At 36.3% G+C, this 17,721-nt stretch overlaps 1 protein-coding gene across 6 annotated transcripts in view; it reads right to left on the reverse strand.

Annotated features, from left to right (window-relative positions):
- Positions 1–1,196: 1,196 nt before the first annotated feature.
- Hlk (hulk) overlaps positions 1,197–17,721 on the reverse strand; it is a 31,569-nt gene continuing 15,044 nt past the window's right edge. For 2 of the 6 annotated variants that reach the window (XM_070303434.1, XM_070303432.1), the window contains 19 exons: positions 17,521–17,703; positions 17,304–17,435; positions 16,861–17,175; positions 16,416–16,745; positions 16,010–16,330; positions 15,429–15,611; positions 6,498–6,629; positions 5,953–6,276; positions 5,674–5,862; positions 5,446–5,583; positions 4,846–4,971; positions 3,273–3,370; positions 2,976–3,060; positions 2,771–2,902; positions 2,489–2,671; positions 2,253–2,393; positions 1,753–2,076; positions 1,470–1,652; positions 1,197–1,385 (listed from right to left, as the gene is read on the reverse strand). In XM_070303434.1, the coding sequence (XP_070159535.1) occupies positions 1,198–1,385; positions 1,470–1,652; positions 1,753–2,076; positions 2,253–2,393; positions 2,489–2,671; positions 2,771–2,902; positions 2,976–3,060; positions 3,273–3,370; positions 4,846–4,971; positions 5,446–5,583; positions 5,674–5,862; positions 5,953–6,276; positions 6,498–6,629; positions 15,429–15,611; positions 16,010–16,330; positions 16,416–16,745; positions 16,861–17,175; positions 17,304–17,435; positions 17,521–17,703 (3,707 nt within the window). In that variant the 3' untranslated portion in view covers position 1,197. Of the gene's footprint in view, positions 1,386–1,469; positions 1,653–1,752; positions 2,077–2,252; positions 2,394–2,488; positions 2,903–2,975; positions 3,061–3,272; positions 3,371–4,845; positions 4,972–5,445; positions 5,584–5,673; positions 5,863–5,952; positions 6,277–6,497; positions 6,630–8,131; positions 10,345–11,435; positions 11,754–13,146; positions 13,546–14,865; positions 14,917–15,428; positions 15,612–16,009; positions 16,331–16,415; positions 16,746–16,860; positions 17,176–17,303; positions 17,436–17,520; positions 17,704–17,721 lie in introns of those variants that run through there. The other 4 variants (XM_070303433.1, XM_070303436.1, XM_070303435.1 and 1 more) reach the window with 4 other exon arrangements.

Raw genomic sequence — 17,721 nt, forward strand, 5'->3', positions numbered from 1 at the left:
TTCTTTGTTCGTGTCATTAATTATATCGCTCTCGTTAAAAGTTAACGATAATTCATCATTGCGAAGAATCATATTGACACAAAAGCTATATCGTATATAAACTAAAGGAGTGGACAATCGCAGACCGCTGTCATATCTACCAGTCATTACTACGTACTAACAACAATAATAATAGTAATTACATAATAATTATATAATGATAATAATAATAATGATAATAATAATAATAATAATAATAATAATAATAAAGTTATAATTATGCTTATAATTATAATGGTAATAGTAGCGGTAATAAAAATATTAATAAACATTATCAATAATAGATATCGATAATTTTTTTAGATGGATAATAGTAATAATAATAAGAATAATATTAACGAGATAATTATGATAAGTAACGGTAATCTTACTCTATATACAATGACTAACTAACATTGTTGGCAGAAATTAAAGGTACTCCTTATTGAAAAAAAGAACAGATCGCTGTGGTGGTATTTAATCGTTATTTTGACATATTGCGGAATTTCTCTGTATGTTCCAAAAACTTAGAATTAGCGTTAAATGACACTGAACTAAATAGGGGCCAAAAGTATTTGCGCAAATAAACATGTGTTTTACTTTCTTAACATTATTTATCATATCTTTATATATATATATATATATATATATAAATTAAAATTGCTTTTTGTGTATTCTCTAGGACAAAGAATGTAATAATAATATATGTTAATTCTAAAAAGAAAAAAAAAATCTCTTTCGGTTCATCTCGTAAACACTCACATTTTATAGTTCGAGAGACAAAAATTTATCAAACTATCGCGCTACATATATATGTATACGTGTGTGATTTATCTTTCGATCCTTACATTCAAAGTAACAAGGTGACAAGGTTCATTAAACGCATTCTCTCCCTCTCTCTTTCACGCAATAGTTTCATTTAACATTTTGACAGCGGTCCGGCAGGGCCCGCAAGGCAGATCGCTTCGTCATTTTCATTCCAGCGCGGTCATCGTTACCGTCGTTCTTATCGCCTTGAGCGCCATGTATAAATCGTTCGTTCCGGACGAACCTCTATCCTATCCACGCATAATCGTACGGGAATCAAAGTATCGAGAGTACCGAGCAGCGCACAAGCGCGAATAGAGCTCACGAGTCCTGTCTTTTATTTTATCGTCACTTCCGTATCGAGTGCGTGTTTCACGCTTGCTTAGGATGCGCGACGGGCGCGGACGGTTCCGAGCGGAAACACGACAGGAGGAAACCGGTGTACATGAGAAAGAGGATAGTGATGGCGATCAGCATGTACATGTAGATGTTCAATTCCGGCTGTCGATATCTGTTCTTGCGTAGCCACTCGAGAACATCCTGTTCATTGCGCAGATCACCTAGGGAGAAAGAATTGACCGGAACATAACTGACATAAAGATATTTCCGTTGTAATCAAAGATATTTTCTACGATATCTTTTACCTCTGTAGATACTAGGGAATCGTTTGCGAAAATGAACGATGGCAGGCAGCTTGGTAACTCCCCATTTCCTAGCGTATTTAGGATCTGCCATTTTAACGAATGTAATGTCGAGATTGTCAGTTTCGCCGTCGATCTCTTCCAACCTCTTGTTCACATCCTCGCTTTCTTGACTATCGTGTTCATCTGGGAACGATGGGCATTAATGATAGACAATATATGATTGGGTTTTTTTTTTTTTTTTTTTTTTTTTTTTTTTTTTTTTTGTAATTTTTGATTTACTTACAGAAGAAGACCGCAAGGAACTCGTTCTCATCCAACAGTTTATCTAGCATTTTTTTGTTAACCTCCTCGATCTCATTTTTTATCTCGAATACATCTTGAGAAGTGAGCCACTGCAGAATCTTGTCTTCTTGCATAAGATCACCGTCGTATATGAGTGGTATTTTCTTTCGGAAATACACGAGAGATGGAATATTGAGAATGCCATATTTTTCGGCAGCATCCGAACTAGAAACCTTAACGAAATCGATACCGAAAAGATCGGCTTCGCCGTCGATTTTCTCCAACGCTTCCATGATTTCGTCACATTCTGGACAATCTTCGTCATCTAGATAATATAGAATAAAATACAGATTATTATTTTATTGTAATATACAGAGTGTCTCTTATAAAATTCTTTTCAAGAATAAAAAAATACGTAATTTAAGGAATGCGCTTATAAGTTAGCGAAGAATAAAGAGTTGGATGTCGCAAGACATATCGATAACGAGACCGATAACTTACAAAAGAAAACGGCTAAGAAGGGAGATTCATCGAGTAGTCTTTCTAGCATTCTGTCATTGACGGATTCTATTTCATCGGCCAGTTCTCGATTGTCATCGTCGATCAGCCACTCGAGGACCGATTCTTCGTTTTGCAGGTCTCCTAACACACGTAACATTTCGAAATTTCATCTATTGTATATCCTTATTTATTATAAGATAAGAATATTAAAATATAAATAATAGGTGATCGCGAACCTTCAAAGAGTAGAGGATTGCCATTTCGGAAATAGACGAGCGCCGGAAACGTCTTGATCGAATATCGTTTCGCCAGCTGCGGGTCTTGAATTTTCACCATATGAATACCAAATACATCGCACTCGTCGTCTACTTTTTCCAAACCCTCCAAAATTTCGTCGCATATATGACAATTTTGTTTAGCTATGATGATAAAAGACATTAATGTTATATTTGTACAACTATAAAATAATAACCAGAACTCTTGTTCTTCGAGAAAAATTAATTTAATAATTAACTTACTGAAATAAACTGCTAAGTACTGTGTCTCCTCAACGGATGTTTCTAGCATAATTCTTGTGATCAGCTCGATCCGATCTTCCGTTCTTTGAGTAATCAACCATTGTAATACCTCCTCTTCCACAGAAAGATCACCTATAAATTGATAACCGTTAATAAGATAGATCGTGATTCATTGAGCAAGCTAATCGTTAAAATTATTACAAACCTTCGAACACATTTGGCATTTGTTTCTCGAAGTAAACTAATATTGGAAAGTCCGTTACCCCGTAATCTTCGGCTATCTTGAAATCCTATAAAAACCGAGAAAGAAGGAGGGAAACTCTTTTTTTCCATTAGCTTTTGTTTTTGAAATAAACTTTCTACGCAAAATTATCGCATTTTTCTTTATACACATTAATGAATCGATCCGTTCATTCGATACAAAATAAATACAAAGTAAGAGAGAAGCCAAGTGAATCGTTGATTTGTTGTATGTTTATTTTATTTATATTATTTTACTTACTTGCGTTTTCACGAATGTGATGCCGTGTCTGTCGCAATCATCATCGATATTTTCTAGTTCCTCGAGTATTGCCACGCATTGCGTACAATCGTCGGGATCTGAAGAGAGGCTCTATTATTATCGAATCCTCGTTAAAAATTCGCGATTTTAAATAATCTACTTCAACAATATAAAGAGGCATTTTTAATGCTAAATACTAAAAGATCACGCATCGATATCGTTGATGTGAATATAGTCTACTCCGATACGAGGAAAGAATCTGCTAGATACAAGGCAAGTATATACGTAATGAAGGGTAAGTAGTATTGCAACAACGATCGGATGACCGATCTACGAATTACATGTGTGACGTTTGAACTCTTACAATTAGCGATATTAGAGCATCTGTTTCACGGAGATGAGATAGACAATAATAACAATAAATGAAAAAGAATTTTGCATGCTCATCGGGATCTGTAGGTCACACTACTGCCTGTTCTGTTCTCGTGTTGCATGCTTTGCTCTCGTGCACGTGCACCTGTGTAACCGTGTAATTGTACATAGAGAATAGAAATCGGAGAGAAAGAAAGAGAGGGAGGAGTACATTGTTTCTTGGAGGAAGCGTCCTATGAATATGGCCTGGAAAATGGTTCTACGTTCAATTTTTTATTAGCTATAAAACAAAAATAATCGAGAAAGAACACCGATGACTAAAAGCAAATCGTTTCATATACATACCGGTATTTTTATTAAACATGAGAAATTTACTTATACGGATATTTTTCTTAATTATCACGAATGACTATTTTATATAAAATGTAATAGTATCGAATAGGGAATACACACAAAATTTCTACGTAATCATCAGTATTCCTTCGTAATCTCTTATGAAAAAGCGCATGCACTACCGGTGATATGCGTACGAAACTTTTCCGGATTCCGATAAAGTTTGCATATATTGCGCATTGATGAATCGCACGCTTGTGTGCGAACGGAGAAAAGAAATTTGCTGGTATAGCATATTTTATAATTTATACCGTTATAATAAATTTCGTCGATCATCGTATGGACACGGCGAAAGGAATTAAGAATACCAATTTTATTTGCTAAAAATAGCCATGTGTTGTATCTAATTATTTCGCTATAATAATAAACTGATTTTTACTCCGTCATGAAAAAAATTTGCAGTTTGACTGAAGAGTACACTTATTAAGTGTAAGACAATTCTGTTTAAATAGCAAATTTATGTTTCTACCAGATTTTAAATTCATATTCAGTAATTTTTCTATTTTACCAACAAGTTTTATAAACAATAACAAATTTCGCTGTACAACATCGAATAATTAATTAGCAAAATTATGATATGGATTGTATCATAATAACGACGATTTTGCCGCCACAGCTAATTTCTTTTTCTCCGTCTGTGTTTTGTGAGAGATTTATCTGGACTGTGATTGAGATAAATAATCTGTAACATAAACTATAAACCATATAGAGAGGTGGAGGAAGGAGAAGGGGAAGGGGAATGGGGTAGAATAAATAAAGAAAGATAGCGAGAAAGTTCTATCGAGCCTATTGTTAGTTTTGCTCTTGCTTTGATCTGTTGTACCATCCGTGTCCACGGCCGCATCTCCATGTTCCGCGGTCTTGTGATCCTGCTTGTGGCGCATCTGCTTGCGGTACGTTTTTGATTGGCACATGTCGCAAAGCGTTCTGTTCCCTACGGCATTAGTACACAATGTGTACGGCATCGGAGCGATAGATGGATGGCGGGGAGTAACGTATAGAATGAAGAAATCGGAAGATCGAACAAGCGGGCTGACAATTGTTAAATATAATTAGCGGTTTCTTCTAGTTGTGTATAATTATATAACGTTAAAAGAGATTAATTTAACGATATATAAAGATTAGACGATAGAGAGAGAGAGAGGGGGGGGGTGGAGGGAGGAGGGAAGAGGAGAAGGGGGGGGGGAGGAAAGAGGGAAGAAAGAAAGAAAGATATATATATATAGACATATATAGACGTAGCACTGGAACGCTATAGATATTCTATTTGTTCGTTGGGATAATAATATGTCAATTAAGAACGCGATGAAAATAAAGAATAAAAAAATAGAGCGAAGCCATCGCCAATTGGCTGCTCGGCTATTCATCCCGTGATCCCGTGAAAAGTTGTTCACACTTTACAACTTACAGAAATATATGGCTAAAGATTCCGATTCTCGTATCAAATTTAGAAGATCCTCGCCTTCCAGAGCCTCGATTACCTCACCCGACGGATCCTTTTGCGTCAACAACCACTGCAAAATTTGCTCCTCTTCGTACAGATCACCTGTGAAAACAACATATTTTTTAATTTCTTATCTTTCCATTTCTATATCTCTTTCTAATGAACAAGAAACTTGAATAGTTCGTCTTGTACCTGCATATATAACTGGTTCCTTTGATCCCATCTTAAAGAACAGTATAGCTGGTAATGCGAAAACACCATACTGTTTGGCTAGTTGTTTGTCGTCGATTTTGACGAATTTAATACCGGCTCCGTCGGCTTCATCGTCGATATGTTCGATCTCCGCCAATACTCGGCCGCAATGTTTGCAGTCGTTGCTGTCTAAAACAGACGCGCGACGTATTAAAAAAGGATAAACGTAAGAGAATGTTAACCGCGTTCAACATTTTATCAACACACAGTGACACTCACAGAAAAATACGGCTAGATAGTCGGTTGTTTGTCGAACTTTTTGAAACATCTTTTTGTTGATGCGCTCTATATGATCGGTGAGTTCCATATTTTCCGGATTGGTTAACCAATCGAGGATCTCCTCCTCATCATCGATGTCACCGTCGTAGTTGATGTTCTTACCCTTGCGAAAATAAGTGATGCCAGGTGGATTTCGGAAGCCGTATTTTTTCGCCATCAACCGATCCTTCATTCTGACGATCTTTATTCCGTATTCCGCTGCTTCGTCATCGATCAGTTCGATATGTCTAAGTACTCTGGGACTCTCCGGATCTTCCTCTTTGTCTAAATTTTTTTATTACATAAACACATTGTAATATATAAAATTTCGAGCAATTGATTATACATAAGTTCTTTTGTTTTTTATAACATTTTCTACAACAGCTAAATTTATTTTTAGTAACGCAATGTTTGCGTTAATCGTATAGTATTTAAAAGCATAAATGCGAAAAAAAAGTACAATTAATTTTTATTGCAAAATATGTTGATTGAAACTTGCTCCTTACAAAATATAACAGCGAGAAATTCTTTTGTCTCGATGTATTTGGTGAGAGTCTCACGGTCAATCTCTTCTATGCTCTCGTCGGTCTTCTGTTTCACCATCCATTCAAGTACTTCATTCTCATCGAGAAGATTACCTAAATATTGCACATTGGCTCAATTGATTATTTGTCAGTTATTTATTAGTTCAAGTTGAATTAGTTTCGAAACAAAGAAACTTTCGTGTTCAGAAGCTCATAATATTTTATGAGGATTCTCTGCAATTGATCTTATAATATCTTAAAATATTTCTCTGAAGTTTGAAAAAAATTTATAAAATTTTAAATGCTTTTTTAAATCATCAAGAGGAATGTGTACAATCAAACTTTTGACGATTTTTTTCACAATTGCAATTTTTATGTTATATAGATATGTACGAAATATTTTTAATATAAAATATCAAAATTATAGGATAATATTAGCATGAGTTTAGCAGAAATATAATGAACAAAGTCTGTACAAAAACTTTATCTTATCTGATTTTATTTTCGAGTTAGGCATTTTCGCGTTTCAATATTTACGCGTTACAAATCATTAAACGTGATTTATCTCTCAACTGTTTATTATGAACTCTTTATCTCTTGTGTACTTATTGTATTATTTTAAAGCACTCTTACGATACCTATATTTCATGAATTATTTTACTTTTTTATTCTCTGAATGAGAATAGAATATATGTTAAAAATTTTTGATACAATTCTAGAATATTTTGTATCTGAAATGATAATGGCAAATTTTTGTACAACACAAATGCAGATATAATAGATATTTTTGAAGACAGATTTTTGTGAAACGTTAGCTTATTGTCAGTACATATTGAAAAATATCTATAAGCCTACCGTTACATTAATTTATTTTATTAAAAAATAACATGTCGACATAGCGATAATTTTATTAAAATTGACGCTGTTCTGGAATGGCTCTTCATATATTTTTAACAATTTTTTATAAAATTATTTTATTATTTTATACAATATATTGTAAAATATGTAAAGATTTTTTTGCAATTAACTTACCCTCTTAATATCTTACAATTGCCGTATAAAATTAAAGAAAACTTCACGTACACTTAATCTATTAAAGACTACTATTTACAAATGCTATTTAGACGCAAATCTTTACTCAGAAAAGATTTGGAAAAAATGATGGACGCTGAAACAAATATCTGAATTTGTTTAAAGATTATGAAAAAAAACAAAAACAAATGAGAAGTAAACTTATTTTAAAATAATAGTTTACAGATTAGAACAAGTGTTTAAGAATAAAAGTAAAAGTGATCCTTTTTTGAAATATTAACAGATTTTGTTGTATACAGAATACAAATACTCTGTATGTGTGTATTTTTCGCGATTTTTATAAATTGTGCCATAGTTAATGTAATTAGTCTTGAATTCTACGTGGATCTTTCAATACGAGAGTTCACATGAGATTCCACAATTTAATTGGTTTTTTTTTTCCCCCATCTTTGGATATTCTACAATCTATTCGAGATTTCTAACGGAACATTGATTGCATCAGGGACTGCATGTAAGCGTACTATATAATAATGAAGTGTGTCTGTACCATTATTAATGATGGTGGGCGAAGCAAATACGAAGGATATTAGGAAATGTATTTATTGTTATCGTATAATATCGACTTTTATTATCGTACATACTGCTCTTATGCGTATAACGAGAACTTATTGGCCCGCACGCAACGTTCACGTGCGATAAATTCACGATGTCTGATAATCATGATCACAGATACAGTGTGACGAAAATTAATTTTGCGTCGATCGCAAAACCCTCATCCGTTTGTGACGCGATGAATTTTTCTAGAGTATCTAAAATGATCAATTTTACGCTTCTACATCGGAATACAATATTATTACGTGTATCTCACCTGCAATTTGACAGTTCCGAGGATGTGACGTGCCTATATCTTGCGCAGATTATCGGAGCGATATAACGGTGAATACAAATAACGAGGTATTTCAAAATGTATAATAAATAAATAAATAAATAAATAAATAAACACTTCTCTATATCGTGATTTCTTCGCACGATCTAATCGCGCATCGTCGAAAGGCTATTCTTCATTTACATTTTGTGTCGGTTTTATGCAGTTACGTATCAATTTAAGCTAAATAAGCGATTAATGATAGTGGAAACAACAAGAGAAATTCACGCGAGTCTCGATGTAAAGAATCGTAAAATATTATAAAAAAAAAGGCCAAGATATATTTAAGTCGGGACTAAAAAGTAGCGTTTCAAGTAAGAAATAATATTGTACATACAATTATATATATTCGCAATTTGTAAGAGACTTTCATTTGTGATGTATTTTTTTTTATCGTTCTTATAAATCTTCAAATTTTAAGGATGAAATCGCGATATTGATGATAATGACAGTTTTTATCTCAATAACTATTGCAATGCTGAATATTTTAAAATTCTAGCAATTTCAATAGTTATCAAATTTGTAATAATTAGGCGAGTTTGATTTCTTTTTCGAATAAGAATAAAAGATCGATATGAGAATTCCGTATTATTGAGAAATCTCGTTATTAATAAATTATAGATAAGCCATTCGTTCACATAATTTCGCGTTAACTCTGAGCCTCCGCACTTTCACATTCTTGAGATCTTCTTGGCTTATAAAAATAAGGAGAAGAAAGCAATAGCTCGAGGATCAATAGAATTTGTTGGAACATAGAAAGTCTATAGAAATCGATAAAAATGAGGCCTCGGAGTGAGATAGGTTTTTAGTTACAAACAATTAATCTCATGTTAAATTAATCGCTAGAGCGTGTACCGTAAAATCTAGGTAGAACACTATAATGATCTCGGCAACAGCGAGTTGTGCACCTTTCTTTCTCTCTCTCTCTCTCTCTCTCTCTCTCTCTCTCTCTCTCTCTCTCTCTCTCTCTCTCTCTTTCTCCGTCTATACTACAAAGTCCTACCCCTTATTGTACGAATACTACCGATGAAATGCAACACAGAAGGTGGTATCGCTCTTCGTGACGTTAACGGGTTAACGAGTAAAACAAAACCGATAAATAATATTCAGCGTTAGATCAGCGATGATCAGATATTAAGGATCAAAAAAAACTCTATATAAGAAATGCATATGTGTTGCGAGAATAATTCTGTCTATTGCGTGATTATCGACAGACACCGGATCGACATATCATCGGACGTTATTCTTCTCGAATATCTTTAATGTCGTGTATAATATGTATACATACCAAATATATTTTTCTTTTATAATATACTTTTGTCGATCATAGAATATTTCTGAGATATCGGGATTGTTACGTATTTTTACAGAAACATTAAGATCTCGCAGATGTTTATTTACATTCCTGCGCGTAACACCACGGATGAACACATCGAGAAGATGACGATATCATTGATTATAGCAACGCGCATGACATTGTATTATGATAACGCTGATACGATAATAACGAGAATGGTAATGAATTCACGGACGAACATGACGATGAACGATAATTTCAATTGACGACGATGATAGGCGATGATAGACGATGTTAGATGGCAACGAGGCGTTTTGTTTCTTTAAGAAACGTAAAATCGTTACTCGCTCAACGGCGATATTTGGTTTATCCTTGCCAAATTGTTCCCCGTGGCTTCTTCCGTCATCACGCGCACTTTCTCATCGCATTTTTTTTCTTCATTTGATCACTGGTTTGATCATAATTGTCCGGCGAGTAGTACTTTTTCTTCATTCACAGCTCGATCTGGCGCATCCGGACGTCGATGTGCGTGTCGGTCGTTTAGACCTTCATGAGGTAAGGAATTCCAGCTACAACTGTAACAGCCCACAACCCCGACCCAACTCTCAGTGAGAGGACAGACAAATCATTCTCACGTATGCTTCTCATCGCGCCTTTATATAAATACAATCTTGTCATCGATCTTTCTTCAACGACGATGCTCGTTCGAGGGGACTCGCGTAATTCGAATTTAAAGCGGATGTTTCGGATCGATCAAAATTTGTGAGAAATTACACTTGCGTAGAAGGAATTTACAAACGCGTTGAGTTTGGCGAGCTGTTTTCCCTCGAGCGATCATATCATCGAGGCGAAGATTATTTTACAAGATTCACAGTTACGCGCGCAAGTATTTACAAAATCGTCAATTAAGGGGAGTGATTTTTCCTAAGTAGTCACAGCCCCGTCGGCGAAGCGGCGTGAGTCTTATTACACGATAATAAATTACATTTTCCGATTGATCGGCCATTGATTATTCGATAGGTGGTTCGATAAGTTTAACGAATCATTCGGCGCGTTCAACGAATCGGTGCTCGTTAGTCCGAGAACTCGAAGGATCCAGCCGCCGGTGCCAGCCGCGTAGACGTCACGTGTCTTCGATCATCTTGCTCATCCGGAAGTTGCGCGTCGTTGACGCTCTTCATGGATCGCGCGAGACCCGCGAGGTACCTAACCTGCGTCCGGGATACGAAGACGAAGAGTCAGGTATCTTATCTCCGCTACGAACGCTCTTCACGCGCGGGTGGCTCGGTCTTATTGTTAGAAAATCTTCGAGTCCACTCGTTTCCTATTTTAACCCTCCCTCCCTCCCACCCTTCCCATTGTCCATTACGTTTATCGTTCGCTATCTTATCCGAAAAGGCGTTTCTCGTTAAATCGCTGCCCACCGCAGACGCACGGCGTGGCCGCTGTCGCTGATCGTTCTCGTTTTTTGACGCGATTTATAAGCACGATCGTTTTGTCAGAGATTGGATTTCGTTCCAAATAAATCGGTGCGATGATTTTTGTATCGATGAAAGTTTATCTTCCTCGGCGAATATATGCTTACGTTACGTCGAACGACGGATCGACGAAGTACGCGTATGTGGGCAGCCATTTAACTTTTCACACAGCTGTTTGTCATATTTACCGCTTCCAAAAAATCCTCTCTTGGCCTTAGACTTGGATTCCTTCGCGTCGCTATCGACTTTCGCTGATATCGTCGCTGATTTTTTGCTCTCCTTGGCCGTGAGCTTGTTTATAGGCTTCAGAGCCGGCAGTTGTGGCTTATCCTTACTACCGGTACCTTGTAATTTGCCCTTGTCCTTGGCAATCGGACCGATTTTGGTGACCTTGGCGACCTTGGTGCCGTGGGCGAGCTTGGCGGGACAGCACTGGTAGGGCTCATAGGAGGGAATCTTGGGTTTCGCGCTTTTACCTCCCATCCCGATGTAGAAACAGCCGTCGCCTGCAGTAAGCAAATATACAACGAGTCAGATATAAAGAGTATGAGAGAAATTTGTAAGAATTGGCTAGCCTATAACTGATTGGTCTCGTCGCACGAGTCAATCTAGGTAAGTAAGTGGAATATGGATAAAATGATGATTTTGAATGAGGGAACGAATGGGCAGAATGACAAAAAGAAAATGAAGATGAGAGAGAGAGAGAGAGAGAGAGAGAGAGAGAGAGAGAGAGAGAGAGAGAGAGAGAGAGATGAATGGGACATTGGAAACAAGAAAGAGAGAATCAAGGAAAAACGAAAATATATTGACTCGTGCGATCTCGACGTTGCTAGCGCATAGAGAACGTTCCACTGCAATCTTAATTGCTTAGCAAAAGCCAAACGTGCATGTTTTTAATAGACAATGTTTTAATAGAGAATCTCGCGGCGAGTCGACGACTCTTTCCAGATAATAATTTTAAAACGTGAACCAGCTTCCTTTTCATTCATATTCGTTCGATAGCATTTTTTTATAGTGACATTTATATATCTTACGTGTAATATCTTACGTGAGATACAAAAAACTCTATCGTAACGAGAAGAAATTTGCCATGACACTATGTCGCATTAATCCGAAATGCTCATCCGTTCCCATCTTTTATTTATTCTTTTGAACGGAGACTAGTCTGATTCTTCTCGACTCGAAATATGCTGCAGACGACAGCTGTCAATTACAATAGGAACCATCGGCTCGCTTCGGAGATGGCCGTATTATAGCAGGTAAAAATGCGACCGAGAGCACACCATAAATCTCGCAATATATAAATTTTAGATAAAAAACAAATTAAACGTGATTTATTTTATGGAGAGAATGAATTAAATTTTAATTATTAAAATTAAATTATCAGATAAATACAAATATGACGGTATATTATTTTATCAATATATAAAATCTTTTTTTATTACATTTTTATGAGAGAATTTATTGCGAATTAAGTATGATTCACGGCGACTCGGTGTACTCAGCGACTCCACTAATAAAATAAGGGACTGTTATAAGGCGGGCATGCATTACGCGAGAAAGACTTGGAAATCTTGAGGGAATTTTGATGGCTGAGTGGAGAAAGGAAAGTCCAGGCATAGGAAACATTTTGCAGGTGCGAGTAGAGAAAATATAATAACAACGTTCACATGCAGGTATATCCTACACGGTTCAGCTCTACCGTGAATGGTGAGTGAATAATAGCCACGTTTCATCTAAATTATGTTGTTATGATCAATATCAATCGGTCTATTGGTCCATTAAATGTATCTCTACTACGTGTGAGATATTGTCTTTCTTTTGCGCAACACAAAGCCCGTCACACTTCATCTCACGTGAGCTCCTCTTCGGCCTCCTGGGTTGTCGTTGGACCTTTACCTTTGTCCAGGATATTCTTCAGGGCTTTGTTCAATTTTTTATCGTTATCTTCGTCGTTGTCATTATTATCATTGTCGTCGTCTTCATCATTATCCTCATCATCATCGTCGTCGTCGTCGTCATCATCATCATCATCATCATCATCATCATCATTCTCATCATCATCATCATCATCATCATCATCATCATCATCATCATCATTGTCGTCGTCGTCGTCGTCGTCGTCGTCGTCGTCGTCGTTTTCGTCTTCGTCGTCGCCGTCTTTGTCATCGTCGTTGTCGTCGTCACCGTCGTCGTCGTCGTCGTCGTCGTCATCGTCATCATCATCATCATCATCATCATCATCATCATCATCATCATCATCATCATCATCATCATCATCACGATCACTATCATTACCTGCATATTAACGGGATCAAGGATAATATATAGCACGATTGAAATTCAAATTGTGTACCTAGGTTTTTTGTGATCGATACAGCCTCGGTCCAAAGGGATGTGACATGCATTTTAGAAACAAACATTATTGACGCATCACATTAAACATTCCCGCAATATTGTTACATAATTGTTATATTATGTAAAAAGGAAAACTGATATTTCCCCCCAAAAGTCGTTTCCTATCTCGTAAATTTGCGGTAAGTGTTTGTTCATTATGGGAAATAAGATAAATAATAAATCAAATAGTGTTTGAAATATAAAGACGTGTCGTAAAGCAATCGTTTGCAAAAAATTATAAGTGTAAATTGTATTATATGATTTAAATTGTATACATATAATTTAAAGACATGATATATATTATAATATGCAAAAAAATATTTGCGTTGATATCAATTAAAAAATACAAAATTTATCATTAGTATTATCATTTATACATTTTTTATATTCTTTGATATTACTTTTTTTTTAAATAAAATTTACTGATGTTGCTAATTTGTAAAACAACTTGCGATTTTAATGTTCTATCATGAATGAATTATAAAGATTTCGTTAAATGCAAAGAGAGAAAACAAAAAAAAAAGAAATAAAAACAGCCATTATTAATGCACGATAAGCTGCGAGAGATAAAGCTTCGATATTTCACTCACGAGATCATTATTCATAATCGAGCGGTGAGGCGCCATGACAATTTTCTTTCGTGAAATTATAGCTCCGAGAAAATTTGCCTGACGCATTACCCCCAATAAACGACATGTGCATTATTGCACCGATGCAGCTGCGTACTGATGACAAGGTGTGTGTGTGTGTGTGTGTATGTGTGTCAGAGAGAGAGAGAGAGAGAGAGAGAGGCACAAGTAAGTGAGAGAATAAGCTTGCGATCGTGTTTTAAATGCATCGTGCCGTAATCAAAAAGTTATATGGCTAGCGTATGCATATTAAAAAAAAAGAATTCATTTTATACGTTTCAACGAGATTTTTTTCATCTCGCGACTTTTTTTATCGAACTCTTTCTAAGAACGCGAACCGAAAGCATGCATCGCGCCGTTAAATCGATGATAATCGTTACAGGAAATGCCTTAGATTCGACGTGTGCTTTGTTCTCTATTTTTCTTTTTCACGATTTCGATCATAGTGATCGTGATGGTGGTAGTGTGATCGGGGTGATCACCACGGCGCGAGTATTGTACTCGTAGCCCGGTGGTATAGTCACGACCGAGATTAACGTCACAAAGAACAGTACACCAGTAATAATAATCATCATCCTAGAAATCTCCTTACTTTTCTGTTCGATTAGCCATTCCAGAACTCTGTCCTCGTTCTTAAGATTACCTACAAAAGGCACACACGCGTATCAGGATCAGCCGGATTTAATGATGCACCGAGATCGTGTCGGTGGAGGGTTTCGTTATCGCTTTATCGACGCGGAAGTTGCTGAAAGGAACGTGCTAAGTCGCTCTTCATTTTATCGTATCATGTTAATTATAGAAAATTAATATTTTACATTTACTGAATATTTCACAAGAAGTACAACGGTAATATTATGGCGCATTTTACTATTTATGTACGTATCGTATGATAACGAATTATTATAATAAAAAGTAAAACATGTTTCCATGTTAACATGTTTGATTTTTTAGCGTAATTTAATTTTTATTAAAATCTCTGTTAATTAACAAAAATTTATTTCGAGAACGTACGTAGAAGAGTGACTTAATAAAGGAAGAATGCGCATAGTAGAGCACAAAGTGCTCGAGCTTGCTTTCTTTCCATAGAAAACAAGGATCGTGTAAGCAAGGACGAGGTAATAATAAAAAGGAAAAATGGTGCCTTTTGGTACTTACCGTCGTACATGATGGGAACTCCGGTCTCGTAGTAAACGAGAGCCGGAAAGGAGAAAACACCGATTTCAGCCGCCAGTTTAGCATCGTTTGATTTGACGAATTGAATACCGTGTTTGTCAGTATCGTCGTCAATCGTTTCTAACTCCTCCAGAATTTCCGTGCACGACTCACATTTGTCGTCGTCTGTTGAAGAATTTATCATGCATATATATAAAAAAATTGCAAATTGCACAATACATGTATACGTAAAAATATAAATCTTTTTGTATTGTCTACTATTATTTCTATTACAATAATTACTTTATTTAGAGTTGGCATTATAAATTAAGAGTACGTAATTTCTGAAAAGATTTAGTTAAATACTATGTTTTATATTTTACATAAAGAAAAAACAAATGTTTTTACGATTTATTATACAGAATGTGTGTCTCACTAAACATATTATATGTATATTGAACAGCGAATCCTTCGACCAATTGAATCTTGAGATTTTTCTTTAGTAAAAATAGCCAGTGAAATATATATATATATATATATATATATACAAATTTAATATAAAAAACGTAAAAAAGAATACTCACAGAAGAAAACGGCGAGATGTTCAACGTCGTTGATGAGAACCTGTAACGTTTTTCTATCGACGCTTTCGATAACATCCGGTGTTGTTGTGCGAAGATCGAGAACCCATTCTAAGATCTCTTCCTCGTGCATCATGTCGCCCGAATAGATCTGTCGGAACTTGTGTCTGTAAAATGCCAATGCCGGTAATCCCGGAAGATCATATTCCTTCTCGATTCCCTCGTCTGAGATCTTTACGAAATCGATCTTCTTCTCTTCGCACTCATCATCGATATTCTCGAGCTCCTGGAGGATCTTCTGGCTTTTCTTATCGCCTTCTTTGTCTGCAAACAAGCGGTCAAATATATCGTGATCAAACAATCGATTATATTAACGATGCACTCGATCGTATTGCTATTGAGGACGTACAGAAAAAGACAACGACATAATCGTTTTCGTCGAGGATGTTCTCCAGCATTCTAGCATTGACTTCTTCGATTTTCCCTGGTATCTCCAAAGTGTCCTCGTCCGTGATCCAAGACAGTACCTCATCTTCGTCATTGAGATCGCCGGTATAGATCAGTGGGTCTCTGTTTCTGAAGAACGCGAGAGTTGGAAAATGTTTGATGCCGTATTTCTTCGCTATGACAGTGTCTTCGGTAGTGACGAATATAATGCCCGTTTCGTCGAGTTCATCATCGATATTCTCCAATTCGTCGAGGATACTGTCACATTTATCTCCTTCGTCACAACTTCCACCTGTCATAATTTTTGATTACTCATATCAAACGAGAGCGGAAAGAAATTGCCGCTACTGATGATTTTAACTTGTCTCGCAGTCTATTAAAAAAATATTGATGAAAAAAATGCTTACTGAAATATACTACAACGTATTCGTGGTCCTCTATAAGATTCGTCAATATCTCATCCGTGACTTCCTCGATGGTAGCGCTGTTCTTCTGCTCTATCAGCCATTCGAGAACTTCGTCTTCGTTCAACAGATCACCCTCGTATATCGCTGGAATTTTATCCTCAAAGTATACCAAGGTCGGCAGATGATCGATACCGTATTCCTTCGCCTCGGCATCGTTGTCTATTCGAACGATGACGATGCCTTCTTTCTCCAAATCGTCGTCGATATTTTCCAACTCGTTTAGGATTCTTATATCTTGCTTATCGTCCTTGTCGTCTATGGGGGAAAAAAAAAAATTAATTTGCTGATTAGTCTCATTCGCGGCATATATAATAGCATTTACTTGACAAATAACAGTGGAAGAATGTTAAAAGGACAGATAGAAAGACGAATCGATCGCTTACAAAACAGAACTGCCGTGTATGGTGAGGTCTCCACGAGCTTCTCGATCATTTCATCCGTTACTTCCGGAATCTCGGCATGCTTTTTCTGATGCAACAGCCAGCCTAGTATTTGATCCTCGTTCATGAGATCGCCTGCAACGCAATTGGAGGAATTTTTTCAATATTTTCTAATTAATTTACGTCTGTCGAGCTTATGTAAATGATAATCAAGACTGACCATCGTAAATATGCGGTATTTTTCGTTCAAAAAGCACTAAAGTGGGAAGCGTGTCTATGCCGTACTCCTTCGCCTCGTCCAAATCACTGATCTTCACAAAAGCTATGTTATGTTGATCGCAATCATCGTCAATGTTCTCCAGTTCGCTCAATACCTTCTGACTCTTTTTTTGATCTTTGTCATCTGCAGAGCGACGATAGA

The sequence above is a fragment of the Polyergus mexicanus genome, unplaced genomic scaffold (genome assembly GCF_030449975.1).
Source record: "Polyergus mexicanus isolate NDT 795.1 unplaced genomic scaffold, iyPolMexi1.0 SCAF_10, whole genome shotgun sequence".
Lineage (NCBI taxonomy): Eukaryota > Metazoa > Arthropoda > Insecta > Hymenoptera > Formicidae > Polyergus > Polyergus mexicanus.